This window comes from Helobdella robusta (genome assembly GCF_000326865.2).
Source record: "Helobdella robusta unplaced genomic scaffold HELROscaffold_15, whole genome shotgun sequence".
Classification (NCBI taxonomy): domain Eukaryota; kingdom Metazoa; phylum Annelida; class Clitellata; order Rhynchobdellida; family Glossiphoniidae; genus Helobdella; species Helobdella robusta.
This window is the reverse complement of record NW_008703839.1, coordinates 2,357,282-2,377,199: the sequence shown is the minus strand read 5'-3', so window position 1 is coordinate 2,377,199 and position 19,918 is coordinate 2,357,282. Positions and strand designations below refer to the sequence as shown.

General features: G+C 33.7%; 2 protein-coding genes across 2 annotated transcripts; both read left to right on the top strand.

Moving 5' to 3' along the window:
- Window positions 1-2,610: 2,610 nt before the first annotated feature.
- HELRODRAFT_169381 (hypothetical protein) lies at window positions 2,611-3,170 on the top strand (the record flags this gene model as incomplete). Its single annotated transcript, XM_009015202.1, has 3 exons — window positions 2,611-2,670; window positions 2,735-2,897; window positions 3,034-3,170. The coding sequence occupies 3 exons, from the start codon at window positions 2,611-2,613 to the stop codon at window positions 3,168-3,170; spliced, it is 360 nt and encodes a 119-aa protein (XP_009013450.1).
- A 1,906-nt stretch (window positions 3,171-5,076) lies between these two features.
- Window positions 5,077-18,029, top strand: HELRODRAFT_190754 (hypothetical protein; the record flags this gene model as incomplete). The annotated part of the gene is made up of 14 exons (XM_009015201.1): window positions 5,077-5,134; window positions 5,328-8,419; window positions 9,257-9,356; window positions 9,758-9,988; window positions 10,370-10,498; window positions 11,770-11,826; window positions 12,222-12,365; window positions 13,141-13,338; window positions 13,917-14,147; window positions 14,381-14,568; window positions 15,176-15,326; window positions 15,704-15,980; window positions 16,112-16,427; window positions 17,107-18,029. The coding sequence occupies 14 exons, from the start codon at window positions 5,077-5,079 to the stop codon at window positions 17,278-17,280; spliced, it is 5,346 nt and encodes a 1,781-aa protein (XP_009013449.1). The 3' UTR covers window positions 17,281-18,029.
- Between the last annotated feature and the right edge of the window lie 1,889 nt (window positions 18,030-19,918).

The window sequence follows — 19,918 nt, the reverse complement described above, 5'->3', positions numbered from 1 at the left end:
ACTATATCAGTTCGTAGTTCTAGAATAATCATCTCTGCCAGCAAAAACATTCAAAGCTTTTTTAGAAGTTAATCGATAAAATTACTACTGAGTTGATAGATCCGTAGTTTTTACGCATTTGTCTGGTTAATCTAAGCACTCTATTACTATTCCTCCTATTATCTTACCTGATTCTAAAACTCTTGATGTCTCTCATAAGTTTTGTAGTCTAGGTTTTATCTTTGATTCTACTATGTCCCTCTCTTCTCAGATTAATAGTGTTGCTAGAAGCTCTTACTTTCATCTACGTAGAATAAAAAAACTTTTGCCTTTTCTTGATGATCCTACTCTTCTCCTTCTTGTTACTTCGTTAGTCTTATCTAGGATTGATTATTGTAACTCGCTCTACTATGGTCTTCCTGACTCTATACTCTATCCTTTAAGTAAAGCTTTTAACTCTGCTGCTCGTCTAGTTGCTCGTTCCCCTTTCTTTTCTCATATATCTCCATATCTTGTTCTTTTGCACTGGCTACCTATAAAATATAGAATAATTTTTAAAATTTGCACGTTCATGTATAAGTCTCAATCTAAATTATTTTCTAAGTATTTATCAGATATATTAATTGAACCTAAACGCCCCGGTTTACGATCGTCTTCTTCTTCTCGCTTTTTCTTGTGTTAAACACTCTTCCCAGATAGCACGATAATACGGGCCGGTGCCGGGCGAACGTCGAAAATTACGGCTATGTCCGGCATAATATGGCTGCGCGCTATACATGTACGCTCCGACAGCGGTTCGTAGCACAATGGCCGGCACAATAATCCCGGCAGTCGGCCGTAATGTTCATTTTTTTATTTAACAATAATAATCAACATAATTAAAATAAAAAACTCATATCTTTATGTTTTTACTCATATCTGTATGTATTTAACACAAAAAATAAAGAAAATATTGTTTTTAAAATAATTACGGCGTTCATTCATTTTGCCGTCATTTTCCCGTAAAATGGTTTAATGCGTAAAATACTATGTTTATAATCGTATATATGTATATATATATATATATATATATATATATATATATATACATCAGTAAGTTTAATGTCAGTATGTTTCGGCAGGAGGCATATATATATATATATATATATTATATATATATATATTATATATATATATATATATGGGATTGAAATGTTTTCATTTGATTATTATCAAAATATTATTATAACCAATTAATTAAAGTCAGAACAGCATTTAATATCCAAAATTTAATATCTAATTTCATTTTCGCTTTTGAATTTCATAGAAGCGCTAAATAAACGTACTTGATTTACTTTTAGTGGCGCGATATTATAAAGATTCCCTCTTTCTTTTTCCGATTGTTAATTGCGATTGTGTGCTGTTTTCCTAAACTGCATTTAAATAATTGTTATTTACTTTAAGAAAATCGTTTAAAGTAGTCGCTTCGGTTGCATAAATCGTAATATTATTATCGTTATATGATCGTATTTGTTAATATTTATTTTTAATTTACTGACATAGTTCCAAAACACCACTAAAAAGACTATAGCAGCTATCTGCTATAGTATAGTTAGTATAGCTTGAGAAGTAAAGAGATAAATTTCAGCTATATCTATTCTATAAAGTATAAACTGAGGACGTCAAGGTTTAAATTTAAATTTTATTTATTCTAATTTTTCATGCTTTAGTTTAGTAACTCTAGTTAGGTTATGTGGTTTAGTAACTGGTAGTAGTAATTTTGTTAGTATAATTTCAAATTTATTCAACTTTTAAATTTTAATATGCTTTTTTTATTTTGATTTTCATTTATATTTTTATTTTTAATAAATAAGACATGAGTTCACGTTATTCCTTTGGTACTTCATATTCATCAAAATGGAGGAGATTGAAAAACATGAGCAAAACAAGAAATGTAAAAAAACAACCCATATTTATTACCGAAAGGTACAGTTGAGCAGCACTCCACTTTCAGGATTAGCGCCTAGAGAAAACACGCATCAATGTCTCTCAACGACCTTTCAAATGTTATCTGGGGAAGAAATTAATTCATTCCGTGGCAATTTTTCTCATGAAAATTTTAATGGAAATGGAAATCCTTTTAAAAATTCAAATGTTGATATTCCAATTCATCTTACAAATGCTTTGGCAACATGGGCTGTAGATGAATCAATAATAATAATTATACATATGTATCAAATATTTCAAATTTAAAGGCAGTTCAGGCATACAAGGACCTTCATGTTCGTTTGTCTATGATACTCCCATAAATCAAAGTATGACATTAATTTTGTTAATGTTAGATTTTTTATAAAAGGTTTATATTACTAAATTGTAGGTAATCGATGTTTGGAGAAAACTATCGCTTCAAGTCAAGAAATATCTTTTGTAAATCAACAAGGTATATTATTTCATTATTGAAAATCTTGAATTTATTGATTATATTCAAGGTTAGAAAGAAAAATAAATTCCGTATTACAACAGATGTCCAAAATGAATGAAGATATTCAAAAAATGAATGAAGATATTCAATTAATATTTGATTTATTAAAAAGTAGTAATGTGACACTTGATAAAAAAATAATTAAATTGTCTTACCTTCCCATTGATACAATGGAGAAGTTATATGAAGTTAATAATAACGTGCAGAACAATGTGGAGTTTGCTAATTTGGTTAGTATATGTATTACATTTCTTTAGACATGCAACACCATATTTTTACAATTTTTTAATTTAGGTGGATCATTTATGCACACTTGGTGGACAGAATGTAAAAGATTGTGTGCATCAAATGATGAAAGCATTGATGATGCACCAAGTCAGCCTCAACATTACATGGATGGGCCAGAAAAAAGAAAAGGAGGGCTGGTCAAGACTTCTACTTCAAGATGCCCTGATTAGTCAGTATTTTTTGCTGTTTCAAAAATAAATAAAATTTCTATTTATCTATCTATTAACGTTTTGTTTATTGTCTTTTTTTCTAGGATTAGATTTAGATTTCAATGTAATCAGCTTATTTTTCGTTAACTCCTCCAGATGCCATACAAAAAAATCCAAGGACTGGGCATGCCACAGAGGCAGATTGTGATGTTGAGGCGAAAAAATGGCTTCAGAATGCACCGGACAGGTATGGTGGAAGAGCCAAAAGGGAACAAGCCAAAAGCAGCACATAGATACTAATTGTTTATATATATATATATATATATATATATATATATATATATATATTTAATGAAATTATTAATTAAATGAAAATGAAATACTGACTTCAATTCAATGAAATACTGAATTCAATTATTAATTTGTTTCTTAGAGTATATATATATATATATGTATGCTTGTATGTGTATATATATATATGCATCTGATAATGTGCATTGTTTCTTACTTTGTTGGTATAAACATGTTCTAAATTTGTCATTTACTTTTTTAATTTACTTTTTGTTATCAAATTTTATTCATCAATTGTTTATTTTGTTTAATTTTAGATTTTCTGTTATTGTTACTAAACTAAATTATTTATGTTCTGGTTTTACCGGGAAATTTACTATCTGAATATATATATATGTGTATGTATGTGTATATATATATATATATATATATATATATATATATATATATACTTGATATTTTGCAGATAATAAAAATAATAAGATGTTATTGTCTAATATGTAACATTTATTTAAAAAGTGGGCCGATGTCGGCAGTAAAATTCGGACCTATACCGGAATGATTACGGGTGATGGTAATAAAATCCGGATCGAATACGGGTGCTGGCAATAAAACCTGGTCCAGCGCCGGCGCGAATAAGAGTGCTTACGATAAATCCGGGCCGATGCCGGCGCGAATACGACTTGTTGGCGCAAAAATCCGGGCCGATGTTGGCGTGACGATTACGAGCCGGCGCCGGAACTTTTTTCACATCCATCTCCGTTTTGCTGCTGTGGACCGTCAACAAGCCGGCATCGATGCCGGCATTCGGCCAGCATTTTACCGAAAAATTTTGCTATCTGGGTTTTGCCAAATCTGCTTTAGCTTTTTCTGGTCCTTTTCTCTGGAACTCTCTACCTACTTCTCCATCACTTGCGAAGTTCAGAGCGGATCTCAAGACCCATCTGTTTTCAAAATTCATTGAGGAGCGCTGTTGAACATCGCGGAAATAGTGCTTTATAAGCTAATAGATTGATTGATTGATTAATTCATTGAGAAAGTCAATACTGCCAGGACAGGGCAGCAATTTTTAAATGAAACTCCTTTAGAAAATTTGTTGTTCCAATCTGTATTCTGAGACTTAAAAAAATTTGTTTGCTTGTTTTAAAGTAAATACACACACGCACACCACACACACACACACACACACACACATATATATATATATATATATATATATATAATAAATATGTTTTCCAGTAATTGCATAATAAACAGCTTTTGCCTTTTGCTCAAAATAAAAAATAAGTGTTCAACCCATGGCTTTCCATTTTGTTGAATTCTTCTCCGATCCAGTTTTTCACTTTTTACCAAAATTTACTGCTAATTTTGTTTTGGCGAGGATGATAGAATAAATTGTTTGATTTGGAACTTTTAGTAAATCATAATTTTTGTTGAATGAAATTTGTAAATGTCCGAAAGAAGACGGGTTTTTTGAAAGAATATTATTGTAGAATTTTTTGGAATTAGATTGGGGGGTGTTCGCTGGTTCGCTTTCACTTATCCTCAAAAATAAAATTTCTCTAAACTAATTACTAAACTAACTAAACTAAAGCTGAACTTAATCTAAATGCGTACTTGGACTTGGTAGCACTACTAAACAGACCATCATTATTTATTATCAATCAATCTTTCATTCATTCGTGTCGGATGACCAAGTGTCACTTGCTGGAGTTTGTAACAATAAATTTAATTAAATTTTTAAATAACTTACACATTCATCTTATTTATTAATTTTATTTATTTAATAATGAAATTGATAAAAAAATATATGTACTATATATCATGAAATAAAATATTAAAATAAAAAAATAGTGTTATTTTTTATTATATGTGGTGCTGCCAATCATTTGATTAGAAGAGGACATTATGGATGATTTTGGAATAGATTTAGATAAACTTTTAGATGATTTCGAGCTGAGAGAAAGTAAGAACATTTTTTTAATTCTACAAATTTTTTTAATGAGCTTTTTTTTATAAAATATTTCATTAAAAAATTTTAATTATTCCTTCCACAAAAACATAAAACATTATGAGTACACTATTTTATAAGTTTATATAATTTTTTGTTCATTTTGTTTGTTGTATATTTTAGTTAATTTACCTCCTATATCTTCCAGACGAGAATGATGTTACATATGTAAATGGCTTTTCTGACACTAAGATCCAGAGTCTGGAACCCGAAATAGATAGTTTCAAGGAAGCACCAACTAATTATGTTACTACTAATACTAACATTCCGAATGGATTTGTGGATGAGAATGGTAAAAAATCTGTAAGTGCTCATTTGTTTTCCAAAATAAATGAATTGGTAGGAAAACCAACCTTAGAATCACCACCAGTACTGGAAACCCATCTCTCAGAAAGCAGTGATAGTGAATATAATAGTGATACACCATGTAGAGTCAATAAAAATTTGTTAAATTATCATATTGAAGCAAACTTCTCAACAGATCATAATAGTCCTATTAATAGTGAGGCAAACAACATCAACTTTCATGAACACTTATTGGACAACTACGAAAATGAGTCATTAGACTTATACAGAGAAACATCAAACAGTGTTATTTCCATTGAAAATGTTAAATTAGAAGCGGTGAGTACCTCACCAAAATCTATAGAACTTGGTGAGTCACAAATTTTTCAATATGATGGAAACACTGCAGTACATAAAGATAAAAAATCTGATGATGATGCCAGATTTGAAGAAAATTTTATTATTGATGCTGAAAAATACAAATTATCTAATGTTATCAACAATATTGAAAAATCACCAAAGGATAAAAATAACGATTGTGATAAGGTTGGAAATGTAATTAATGACAATGAAATTGTAATTGAAGCTCTTGATGATACAAAAACATTAGATCTCTCTTATAATGATCTGACAGAAACAGGAAAGGATGATATTGTTTGTTTGGAAAATTTAAGTAAACTCGATAATGCAATCAGTCTGCAAGGTTTACTTGAGGAAGATTTCTTGATGGAAAAATCCGAAGAAGACGCTTCTAATTTTTATGGTGAATTCATAAAAATCAACACACATACCTTAAATTGTGAGGTTCAATGTCAAGAGAAACCTGTGCAATGTGACCAGTTGAATGGTGGTCCAACTGAAAATGTTCACAATGTTGAACAGGATGATTGTGCTAAATTTGTGGATGATGTCAAAGAACAGAATGGTGAAAATCATGATCATAATAAAAATATCGATGTTCTTTGTGAAAGCAAAGATAAAAACAAAGATTATGATGACAAGAAGAATTGTGTAAATGAGGATGGTGGCGATGATGAGAGGAATGATGGAGATGAGAAGAAAAGTAAAGATAATTATGACTCGGAAGATGATGAGATTTTAAATTCATTAAGGCAAGAGGCTGCTGGCTATCTCAACTTTTTAAATAACACACCCAGCATTTTTGTTGGCTCAAAAGACATCAACAACATTGAAATTCCTTATGATGAAGAAAGTATAAAACATGATGATGCTTTGGGTTGTCTGATTGATGAAAAGTTACATCAATTTGATGAAAAAGATGATGAAGAATGTGGAAATTTAAACAATTTGGATGCACTGGAATCGGCTTCATTAAAGCACATTCACGTGACTACATCTTCATCTTTGATTGAACCGACAGAAATCATTTCTACACTTTCAGTCACAGCAACCTCATCAACTTCACTCACATCATTGACATCAATGTTACCAACATTACCAATGTCATTATCATCATCTGCAGTGACGTTTTCATCAGCAGTACCATCAGTTATTTCAACAACGTCTGTACCACTGGTGAGCCTACCGCTAGCAATTACATCAGTAATGACGTTATCACCTTCTTCAATGATGTCTTTTGTGACATTATCAACAACAGCAATATCACCAATAGAAACAGCAAGACAGTCATCTCCAAAGAAAGACACACTGCCAACCACAGCCGCAAGGAGGACAGTTGTGGGTCAGGAACCTGATGAAACCCCTCTTAAAAACTCATTATCAACATCTACGTCACTCTCGTCGTCTTTATCACCGTCATCTTCGTCATCATCATCACCATCATCACCACCATCATCATCATTATATGTTCCACCAACATCCACAGCCCAACCACTCATTTCATCTTCACTAATGCAACTTTCATCACAAATGACTACTGCATCATTATCTTCATCGTCATCATCATCCTCTGCATCAATTTCTATGCAGCAAGAGGCATCAGAAAACTTACCAGAAGAATGCCAACAAAATCAGAATTTAAAACAGTCAACAAATGAAAAAGTTGATGATGTGATTCAACTTCAACTACAGCAATACCAAATACAACAACATCAACAGCAACAACAACGTCAACAACCTGTTACTCAGCAGCAACAAACTTCATCATTCAGACGAGAAAGGCACATACAACAGCGCCACAAACAGCAACAATTATTGCAAGAACAACTTTTGCAGCAACTTAAACATGAACCACCAACACAGCCCCCTGATAAAACCTCAAAACCACCTTGCAGTTTGCCAGTTTTGCACCACCACCAACAAACTGCATCACTCCCTGTTGATCAGCTGTCAGTTCATTCTCAAGACCAACTTGTACCATCTCTATTGCCACCAACAATCCATTATCTTCCCCAAGAACAACAGCAGCAGCTGCAACCTGTAGTCCAACAATCGCATGAGCATTATCTGCCTCAACTTCATACATATCAGTACCAGCTTGGTGATGACCAATTAAATGCAGAAACGGAACAGCAGCCAACCACACAGCCAACCACACAACCAACCACACCATCATCAACCACACCACAACTGATTACACCAACAGAACCACAACTAGCCACACAAACAACCTCTCAAACAACCTCACCACAATCCACACCACAACCAGCCACGCAAATGGTACTACCACAGCCAACCACACCACAGCTAACCACACCACAGCCAACCACACCACAACCAACCACACAAGCATTACCACCGCCTCAATATGAACAGCAGCTCCCACCACCGTACCAACTTCGATCTCCATCAACAACAACAACACCACGACTTCAATTCCCACCACCTAGATGTTCCAACATCGATCTCCCGATCACAGAGTTAGGAAAAGTGTCTCCAGCCTGGCTGCCTGATTCGTCTACCATGAAGTGCCTGCAATGTGATATACCATTCTCATTCCTGAGGAGGAGACATCACTGTCGAGCTTGCGGCCTGGTTTGTTCTTTTTCATATTTTGATATGTTCTTCTGACTTAAATCTGTTCACCTGTTCGTGTGTTTGCTATGTTTGTATGTGAACCTGTGTTGCAATTGCCACATGGTGTTATTTAACTTGCTAGTTATTTTCATGCTTTGGTTTGTTTTTCCTTCATTTTCAAGGATACTCAAGAGTCATGGTCAAACAACATTTATTGAATAATAATTATTATTGATGAGTATGCAGTTCGTATATTGGTGATTAAAATAAAAATAACTTTAATAAAAATATAATTAAGTGAAATTATTTTTGAATTCCATAATTATTACCTCTTTTCATTCTTGTTAATGATGTTATATGAGTAATTGAGTGTTGTCATTCTTGTGGCTCTCAGCAGAACTGATTAGTGTTTATCTGTATGCCATCTGTTAGGTTGATTGGTTGTTTGGCTGATTGTTTGTTCGTTTGTTTGCTTTCTGGTTGTTTGTTTGGTTGGTTTGTTTTTTGGTTTTTTTCGCTGGTTGATTGTGATATAAATGTACAAATATAGTCATTTATTGTATTGTCATATATTGTTATACTTAAGTATACAACCTCAATGACAACACACACACACGCACGCACACACGCGCGCGCACACACACACACACATTATAATGTAATGGCATGCTCAAATGCTTAGTCACATGAATGTAGTTTGCAATCTGATACAACAATACAGCAGAGACTAATCTTTTAATTTATATTCACTCTAAAATATTTACATTTCAATTACTAGCATTATAACATCGCGTTATCCATCACGTGACCTTTGATCTTTGACCTTTGAAAATTGATTTATCTTTTGCTGTCCAGATATTCTGCAGTGTGTGCTGCAATGTGAGGCACCCCCTGGCATACATGGACAACAGGGAGGAGAGGGTCTGCTGCAAGTGCTTCGTAGATTTCAACAGAGGTTGCTGCTGCTGTTGATGATGAGGATGATGATTAAGATGTTTTTTTTGTTTGTTTGTGTTTTGTTCTGGTAAATAAAAATTATTTTGATTTGATTTGATTTGATTGATGGTGATTATGATGTTGTCATTATTAGATGTTTATAGATGTGAAAAGTAATGATAACAAGCCACAAGCTGATTGAATAAAAATGAAAGTACTTCATATGAAATGTTGAAAATTATGATAATGATGGTATGTTGTGCGATCTAAAAAGATGATGATGATGTAGACTGTAGAGGTGGTGATGGTATAGATGATTGCAGTTAATTAAATATATTCAAACAATGATAATAGCAATTAATTGGATTCACCAGTCACGTTTCTCTTATGTTCATGCTTACCTTCATGTTTCTCCACCAGCATCTAGCTACCACAACTTGTCTCATCAGCAGCAGCAGCAGACCTCGCCGTCATCTTCTTCTTCCTCCCCGCAAATGCCACCACCAGCATCATCTTTGGCTTCATCCTACTACCGACCCAACCCTAACAATCCTAGTGAGTACTGCTCTACGATTCCTCCTTCTCTGCAGGCTAGTCCAGCTGAACCTCTCCCGCCTGTCTTGGTTCCCACTGGCGTCCTCAGGAAACACGGTTGCTCCTGTTGTTGTTGCTGCTGTTGTTGCTGTTGTTGTTGCTGTTGTTGTTGTTGTTGCTGTTTTTAGACATGCATGTTTATTTAAACGTAAGAATGTGACAGACTCTCATTTGTCAGTCAATCTAGTGTTGTAGAGAATAACAATAGCTAACAGCACCGTCATTTGACTGCTCAATGAAATAACCATCTTATCAACAACTGATTAACCCTCTAATAGTATCAAGCATTAATCAATATAATAAATAATGAGGCAGAATAGCTATTTAATCAATTCTATTAACAAAATCAATCGATTTGTCAGCTAACCAACCAGCTAATTAACCAATCACTCACTCACTCACTCAACCTCTCGACCACAACAACACCACACGTACCAGGAACAACTCGACAGAGCGGTGAAGCCAAGCAGGTGATATTTTCTGATGGCATTCGACCAGGGGGGGACCTCACCCATCTCGATGGGCGTGCCGAGGGGGCTGGTGGAGTGGCTGGTAGACGTAGAAAAGGTAGGCCTCAGCTGCTGTCTGTATATGTGTATTTGTTCATATGTATGTCTGACTGTGTGTGTATTTGTCTGTATGTGTTTCTGTCCTTATGTTTGTCTGACTGTGTGTATGTATTTGTCTGTATGCGTATCGTTGTGTCTGTGTGTGTCTCTCTCTGTGCGCTTGATGGTATTCTTAATGTAATTAATTTATATAAAAATGGATGTATATCATTTAATGTGATTAGTATATTAATTTGTGCTGTTGTGCTACTGCTACTGCTAACATTGGCTGTATTGCTAGCAGTAAAACTAGTCATAATAATAATAATAATGTAATTATTATTGTATTTATAATAATGATAATTATTCATCATAATAAGGGTATTAATGTTAATATTATAAATAATAACAGTAATAATATATGTGTTTGTTGAACATTAGGCCATAAGCAAGCAAGCAGCTCGTCATCAACAACTCCAGCAGCCACAACATCGAGCCCTGCAAGTGTGTCAACAACAGCAACTCCATCATCATCATCAGCAGCAGCAACAACAACGACTCCATCATCTGCAACATCTAAAAAAGTCACTCTTCCGTCAACTCTGCTGTCAATATCAGGGATGCAGTCATCATCATCATCGTCGTCAGCAGTGCCACCAACGACGTCATCATTATCAAAACCACTAACGTCATCATCAACGCCAACACCATCATTATCGGCATTCGCATCTTCATCTGGTGGATTGTTGCCCCTTGTTGTCACTTGCACGCCAAACAAATGTTGGGCTTTATCTTTTTTGTCACTTTAAAATTAATATTAATGTTAATAATTGATAATAATGGGCGGCATGATGGTGCAGCGGGAAAGTGCCAGACGTTGCTGTTGCAATGACCAGGTTCGATTGCAAAGAGACCCCCGCTTATCCCAACATGCACTGTGTGTTGTTTGTTTGTTGTTGATGCCTCTAAAATTTGTTGAAGAGAGATGCATAATAATAAAATAATTATAATAATAATGGTCATGGCAATTGTTTTGTGAAATGATGTTTTGTGGTTTGCCTCTATGGTTTTTCTCTTGGCTTTGTGATTATAACTTTTCATGTAGTTTGTTGGTTATTATGTTCTTGCTCCATTTATTTTTATTTTCTGTATTTTATGTTGATATTTTCATCATATATGATCGGTGACTGATGAACTGATTGACGCATATAATTATTATAAATAAATATTATAAATGAATATTATTAATAAATATTGTAAATAAATATTATAAATAAATATTTTGGACAGCCTACCAAATCAGGGCAGAGGTGACGGACGATGATGTCATTCATCAACTCCTCAAAGGTTGGTGGAATTCCTGGGTGACTTAATTTCTTTATCTCAACCTCCTCTGGTCTTTGGTGCTTTATTATTTCGTTTCAATTTAGTTGTTACTTTCTCTTGTTACATGTTTGTATTGCTTAACGAGTTTATTTAAGGTATTCTTTTTTTTACATTTCAACTGACAAGCAGGTTTCCCATGTCAGAATTTTATTTTTGTATCAACTGATTTTAGTCGTTTCTGTTAATGTTATAAATATAAGAGTAAGTGGTATAAGCCATTCATCTGGGGTTACTTTAAATTTTCATTATCTACTTATTAGTACGTGTCTGATCTTTGCATCATCATCAACGCCACCATAACATTATCATCAAAACCGTCATAATCGTTGATGATTATCATTGATGAACTTTGACAGGTGAACAAGTCGACCTCTGCATTCATCCTGACGTCATCATTCACGCCAAAATTATTAAAAGTGAATATAAATTTATTAACAGTTTTTTGTTATTTAATGCATCGGCTACAAGGGAAACAAAATGGGAAAAAGCTCATATGGAAAGTTACTGGAAATAATTTGTTTAGCTTGTTCCCCGTTTGTTATTATTCTTAACATCCAAACCAACTTATTTATCATCGACCCATCTGACTCATTTGTAATAATTTTTAGCTTCTATGGGTTACTGTTACTCAGAGTTATTAATGATAGGGACATAAATATACTTGTGTGTCAGCCTACGATGAAAAATTGACAAAAAAATTGTGTGTGTGTGTGTGTGTGTGTGTGTGTGTGTGGTGTGTGTGTGTTTAAGTATAATTACACATGATCGGTTTCTACATACAAGAATGAATAAAAAAGTTGAAAAATTATAATTATATTTATTTACTTATTTATTTTTTTACTTATATATTTATACGGAACATGGGTTCTTTGTGAGTATGCCTTTGGTACTTATGCAATGGTAGGAACATAGAGAGTGTATATACATTGTATATAAAGTTAAAAATATCTTTCTATTGAAACAATTCGAGTGCAAGACTTGTTAGTGTAATGTGTAATTCTTTGCTGAAACAAAAATTCTGTTCAATTTCATTTTTCATTATCGAGAGGTTGTCATTTATGGATCCTGTGTGAATGCTTCTTAATGCTCCTGATAAAATTTGGAAAAATAAGCAGAGATGTCTTTGTATTTGAAGCCTTCAATACATGTATTATACAGAACGTTCAACTATCATACCAACTTACTGCCTTCATTATTTATCATCTTTATTGTCGTCTATTATTATTATTATTATTATTATTATTATTAGCATTATCGTCATCGTCGTAATTCTAGAGACATGTTGCATGATGAAGCAGTGTCTGTACATGCAGTCGGACGGCTTGTACTGCGTGGGTCAGGATGAGGTCATCTTCCTCGTAGAGACGTCCACCGAAGAAAGCACCACCAACAGCGGTCAACACTCTGCAATTGTTGATGCCATGCTGCTGGTACTGCATACTATCGCTCAGATTTACCAGTCTGCTCTCTCAGGTTAGATGGTGTATTTAGATGAGAGTGAGTGAGTAAGTGAGTGAGTGAATTAGTGATTGGCGCTATCTGTATATTTTACTTTGCTTGCTTGATTCCGGGTTTCGACAAGAATTAATTTAGTAATTTATAAATATTCATTATTAATGTTGTTCTTATCATCTACCGCAAACATCAAACAAACAAATAAGATATTTCAAGTTTTAATCCTATGTTGGCAACTAAATGAAATAACATTAGAGACTTTGTTCATAGGTATTGTGTTGAACTGCTTGTCACCTAATCAAGATGCTTTGTTATGCATTTAAATACGATCTTTAAACTGTTTACACAAGGAATTAGTTAGCAGTGTAAATTGTTGACGTTCATACTAGAAGAAATTGAGAATAAACATTGTCTTTAAGCTGATATGTGTTTAACAGTTGGCAGACATTAACAAAAGAAATCTTAACGTTGGCTGAAGAACGAGTAGGCCTCAAAATATTTTAAGAATACTTTTGTTAGACTCCATGGAGATATCAAATTATTTTTACCTCAAAGTGCATACATTTGTGACCACCGTGAACCTTATCATCTCTCAGGCTGCCCGGTAAAGGAGTTAGGACTGACCATAATGCCCTCCTCACTTAACGGCAAGAGCAGCAGCAGTAGCAGAGGCTTCCTCTACATCAAGCAGACGTTTCAATGCGTTCAACATCTCACCCTACCCCCACCTCCGTATTTATTTGCTGTCTACGTACACAGCAATGAACTGATGTGGGCACATGCCTTTCCTCTCAGGCTCGTCTTCAGACTTGGGGCTGAATTCAGATGTTAGTAAACAATTGTCAGTAATCTTTGGTACTGATAACGATTTATTGCTAACGTATTTTATCCACTGCTAATTAAAGTTTTTTAAGCCTCCCTTCAAGTAAAAATTTGTTGGATAATTTTTTGGTTTACTTGTATTATAATATTTAACAGCATGCTAATTTTAATATAATTAATAAATTATGGTTGAATGATATGCATGCATAATGTAATCTAATAAAAATTTTCAATCCAGATTATCCATGCCCCCTGGTGAGCAGAATGAACCGTCCCGCTGTGTACGGTGAAGTTGGTCACACAATCATGAACTTGTTGGTTGACTTCAGGAATTTCCAGTACACTATGAACAAGATTGATGATCTTGTCATTCATGTTGAGGAGAAGAAGACGACTGTAATCGTTCCTGCTTACAATATAAACCAGGTCACAATGTAAACCAAGTTACAATGTAAACTAAGTAACGATATAGACTAGGTTACAATGTAAACCAGGTTACAACATACATATGTAAATGTAATTACAATATAAATAAGGTTATGAATATTTACAGTTGCAGATTGTAGCATATTTAAGGTTTTAATATAAATACACACAGTTATTCAACTTTTTCCTGTTCCCCGATAAATTTTAATTCTTTTTTTTATTTTAATAACTGGAAATGTCACAAAGTTTGCGAAAACACAAACCCTCTGTTTAATTATATAAATATTTTTTTAAGAGTGCATCTTTATAAATTTTTAATAATTGGTGTCAAGAGAATCAACTTCCACCTCGCTAGAAATTAAAAATTGTAATACTTCACGAAATGAACTTTGGCATTTTTTCCGTTTTTTCATTTCTTCATACACGAGTAAAAATTAAAGTAAAACACGAGTAAAGTAAATATTGTCTTCAGAAAAAAATAAGCAAATAGATTTTCTACACGGTGTGATTAATAACATTTTTTACGTTCTCTATAATAAGTTACCAGATGTTATTTTCTGCAATGTTGGAATAAAATTTCAAGTCAGCGATCTGTTTCATGCTGCAGGTGAGGAAGTTGGTATCGGATAGTGACGAGCATGTTGTGGCAATATCAGGCAACTTCAGCTCCATGGCTGATTCTCATCTCGTGTGCCTGCAGAATTCTGAGCTCAACTATCAAACGCAGGCCATCAACATACAGGGCAGACCTAGGAGTGGTTGGTAGTAGTCACTCAATATGATCTTTTAAAAATTGTAATCTTATCATTTAAAATTTTGTTATCAACTGATGGAAGTTATCATTACTATTAATTGTTGTTATAAAATTTGTAGAGGATTAATTTATTGGATTATGTGTGTTTTTTCTTGACATTCCAACTTACCACCATTTAATCGTCCTCACTGTGGTCAGTCCACTTATGCGTCCATTCATTCTTATATCCATTTACTTTCTGTCCGTTTACTGTTGGTTATTCACAAATCCTATTTCATTCATCTCTACATTCTATTATTTTTGCATTTATACTTTAATCCACCCATCCATCCGTCTACTCATCCATCCATCCACCAATCCATCCATCCATCCACCCATCAGTGACTGGAGCCTCATTCATCGTGTTCAATGGGGCACTCAAGTCATCCCTGGGCATGAGGGCCAAGTCAAGCATCATAGAGGATGGACTGATGGTCCAGCTGACACCTGATGATATGGTCAGGTTGAAGCAGGCTCTCCTCAATTCAACCAGCTTCACAATAAAATGTGGATTGTTGAAGCCTACAGACGCCACACACGACGCCGGGAGTGCAGTGGCTGACACTGATGATGTCGTCGAAATTAAATGGATGTCCACCAGACCTGATAAAACTTTTGAGTTAGTTCTCATTCATTTTTACAAATTCTATGGCAAGATTATTACTATATATGTATTTAAATTTCTTTTCCAGTTTTGTTTTGTGTGAATGCATGTTTAAAGGTGCTAAATAATTGTACTACAACTTACAGTATCAGAAGTCCAATAGATGGGCTGAATTTGAGCAGTTATCCGTGCGTACAACTGCACAACAACAGCAACAACAAAAAACATCTTCATAAATCATCAAAGTTAAACTTGGATATAATATGTGTGTGCTTGTATTACCTGCACAAAAACCAGAAATCATCTCCATTTCCATCGGATTTGTCATCAGATGCGGAGTTAGAGAAAGTCGTGGGAGACTTGATCCACTGTTGTAGGAAAGCCATGTTTGCTGAGTTATCTACAGCAAAATGTTCCTCTCATACTCGCGTTTGCCTGAGGATTCATGTTGGGTTGGACCAGGTTTGTGTCCTCAATCATTTTAAATACCTCTCCCGTTTTATCTTGTTTGTTTAATGAAATTATTCTGCCACTACTGACTTGAATAATCCAGTGTTTTCACTTCATCATAGGACTACTGTTATTTATTGATTTCTATAAAGTGAATTCCAACTAATTTTCAAAGTTTTGAATGTTACAAAAAATTGTTTATGCACAACATTTTTTCAACTTGCCAATGTTCATGGCTTTTTTTGGCATCAAAACGTGCTAATATTGATTCCCAGGACACATTTTTTAAAAGCAATTTTTTCATAGCAAACAAGATTGACAAATGTTCGATTTTTTAAAAATGCCCTAAGATGAAATTCACTGGTTTATGTTGATGTTAAAATATCTGTTAGCTTTAGCTAATATAAGCTGCATGCCTAATCCTCGCTAACAAATATGTAATGTCGATATTGCTTAATTATCTTAAGCAGAGGTGTCAAACTTAGATTCTTTAATATCGGCTTGCCCCATAGTACTTTTTTAGATGTTGAGTATATTTGTCGAATTTTTGTTCAGCAAATAGCAAGTTTCACCGCATTTTAACCATTCTATAGATAGTTTTTAAAATGTTAACCTTATTTGGTTAAATTTGTTGCAAATCATTCATGTCTCCGTGTAAAATTGGCTGAGAATATCAACATTATTTTTTCAGATTGGTTACGAAACTGGAACGAACTCAAGCATAAAACTATCGCAGTCTTGCTTGTTCACACTGGATGACACGATCATACCACTGCTGCACCAGTCAGGTCTGTCCAGCAGGTCTATGCAGGTCGACATGGAGATGGTCTTTGTCGTTATGAGACCGGTTGACCAAACTACTTGAACATGATTCATTTACCTACCAATCTTTCTGTAAATATAACGTTCTTTATTATTTAACATGCATTTTCGATGAAGTTATAATATTGTTTAGTTAAACGGGGGTCGTCAGAAAATATATTTTTTTCTTATTTAAAATCTTTTGGTTTGATTAAAAAAAAAATTTTCAAAAGAGTAACTACAATTATTAATCAATAAATTGATTTTTTTTCTCGATTGATACACCACGAATGTTTAAATGTTAATAGCAAAATTGTATGACCTGTGCAAATCAATAATAATGCGTAGTCGCAACATTTCACTGCTAGATTGTTCGATGCATAATGTCTTATCATTTTTTCCACATTATATACATTAATAATTGCTTAATTAAAAACTTTTACCCAGTTAGCAAGTGTAGTTTAACTTTTCTTCAGATGATGAACACCTTCTACATTACCACAGGATTATTTAAGCATTATTTAATTATGTTGCTTTCCTAATTGTTGAGTGATGACGGCAATGAATGGTAATTTTGTAAATTTATTTTTTTATTAACATTTTGGAAAAATTAATTTGTGACTATTGGATCAATTTTTTGATTATCCTTACCGTTTGTAAATGTTCACAACTGCAACTGTTTACAGACTAACTTTATGTTTAAAAAACTGATCATTTTTGTTCACTTTATTTGAGACATTCATCTATTACATCAGCAATTTATTTCCGATTATTATTATTATATATTTAATATGTTTTGCAGGAAATACTCAATATATTAATAAATTATTATTGACGAGTCTTTCTATATCACCTTGCACTTCTTGATGTCAAGGAAATAAATGTCCAACAGTCTGAAATTAGATAAAAAGAGGGGTAAATTAATTATTCTATGAAATCTCTGTGTAGAATGACTAGGATCGTTCGTTGAGTCTTGACTAATTTCTACGAAACTTTATTAATAAGTCGATATCTTTTGGTTCGGTGCATATGAAAAGTTAATTAATTGAGTTTAGTTGAATACCGTCATATAATTTTTTGTTTATCAGATAAATTAGTGCAAATTAATTTTAGATATACAGGATGGAAAACAATTTTTTCAGAAAGTTGATTTTCAGAGAATTCAACTGACGAATAAATTGTAAACTAGCCAAAAGTTTTCAATCAAACGTCATGTCTTCGATTTACTGCTTGAAAAAAATGACCTCGATACAACTAGCTATAGGTTGTACATTCTATATATTTTTATGTCCTAGACGCCAATTATATAATTGGGCAAGTTTTAGAGTTTGTATCAATGAGTTATTATCGTGTTCTAATTTGGAATCAGGTTTTTGATGAGCTATTTTATTAAAATTAAAAATGTATAAATCATAAGTTTATAAATCAACAGTCGCTGACACGAACGACGCTTTATAACATACGCGACTGTGTGCCTGCATTGTTATTTATTTTGTTCTCGATTTATCGGCCACCCATCTGCAGCTACATCAGAGAAGGATCGGCAATCTCTGTGTTAGCTGTGCCTTATTTTATATTTTTCGGATCCAAACACTCGTTGTTCAAACAAACGGCGAAGCCAGGAACGTAAAAAATATGAAATTAGAAATGTTGATGTCGCCATGCCCTGCACTCTATCCAACTCAAATCAATCAATCAATTAGCTTGTAAAGCGCTATTTCCGCGATGTTCAACAGCGCTCCTCAATGAATTTTGAAAACAGATGGGTCTTGAGATCCGCTCTGAAATTCTTAAGTGATGGAAAAGTAGTCAGAGAAGTAGGTAGAGAGTTCCAGAGAAAAGGGCCAGAAAAAGCAAAAGCAGATTTGGCAAAAGAGTGTTTAACGCGAGTTAAGAAGAAGTGAGAACAAGAAGACGATCGTAAACCGGGACATTTAGGTTCAATTAATATATCTGATAAGAAAGTCATTCGGGTGTAATTTTGCTACAGACTAAATAACACACTAGCACAACTATAAACAACAATATGATGCTATACAAATACATATATATGCAAGTGTTTTGATTCGTTATGGCTCGTGCTACATCGCATTCATTAGACTTTTACCGAGTCAACTATAAGGCGATCGATGTTTAAACCATTTTTGTTGCTTCACTGTTGAGCCTCGATTCATAGTTGACTGAATAAAACGGCAAAATTTGTTAAATCATATTGTTTCATGATAGATCATTATTGGAAGCCAGAGTTGCATTGACGTGACATATTACGCTTTTAATACAGAGAACCTAATATAGATGCGATTTTAATAAAGATATATAATATAGAATACATGCTCTATGTTAAGCAGCCAGGTCTCTCTCTTTTTCACGTTCTCCTATTTAAAAATGTACAAGTAGGTCGTTGTGGCCAAGTTCAGCACCACAATATTGTTTAAGGGATTCCATTTGCGACTGACGACGTTCGATCATCGGAGATCGCCACTTTAGTTTTAGCTTGGTGGGTTGAATATTATTTTGCGTCTGTTTCTGCAGTTAGTTCGCGTTAATAGCTTTATTTTATTTTTTTACACAATGCCATTTAGTTATTTATTGCCATAAAAAAGTAAATAAATCACAAATTGAAACTTATTTACACTACTACCTACCTAACCTACTAGGTACAAAATACAAATACTATACAATTCAGAATACAGTTTGTATTG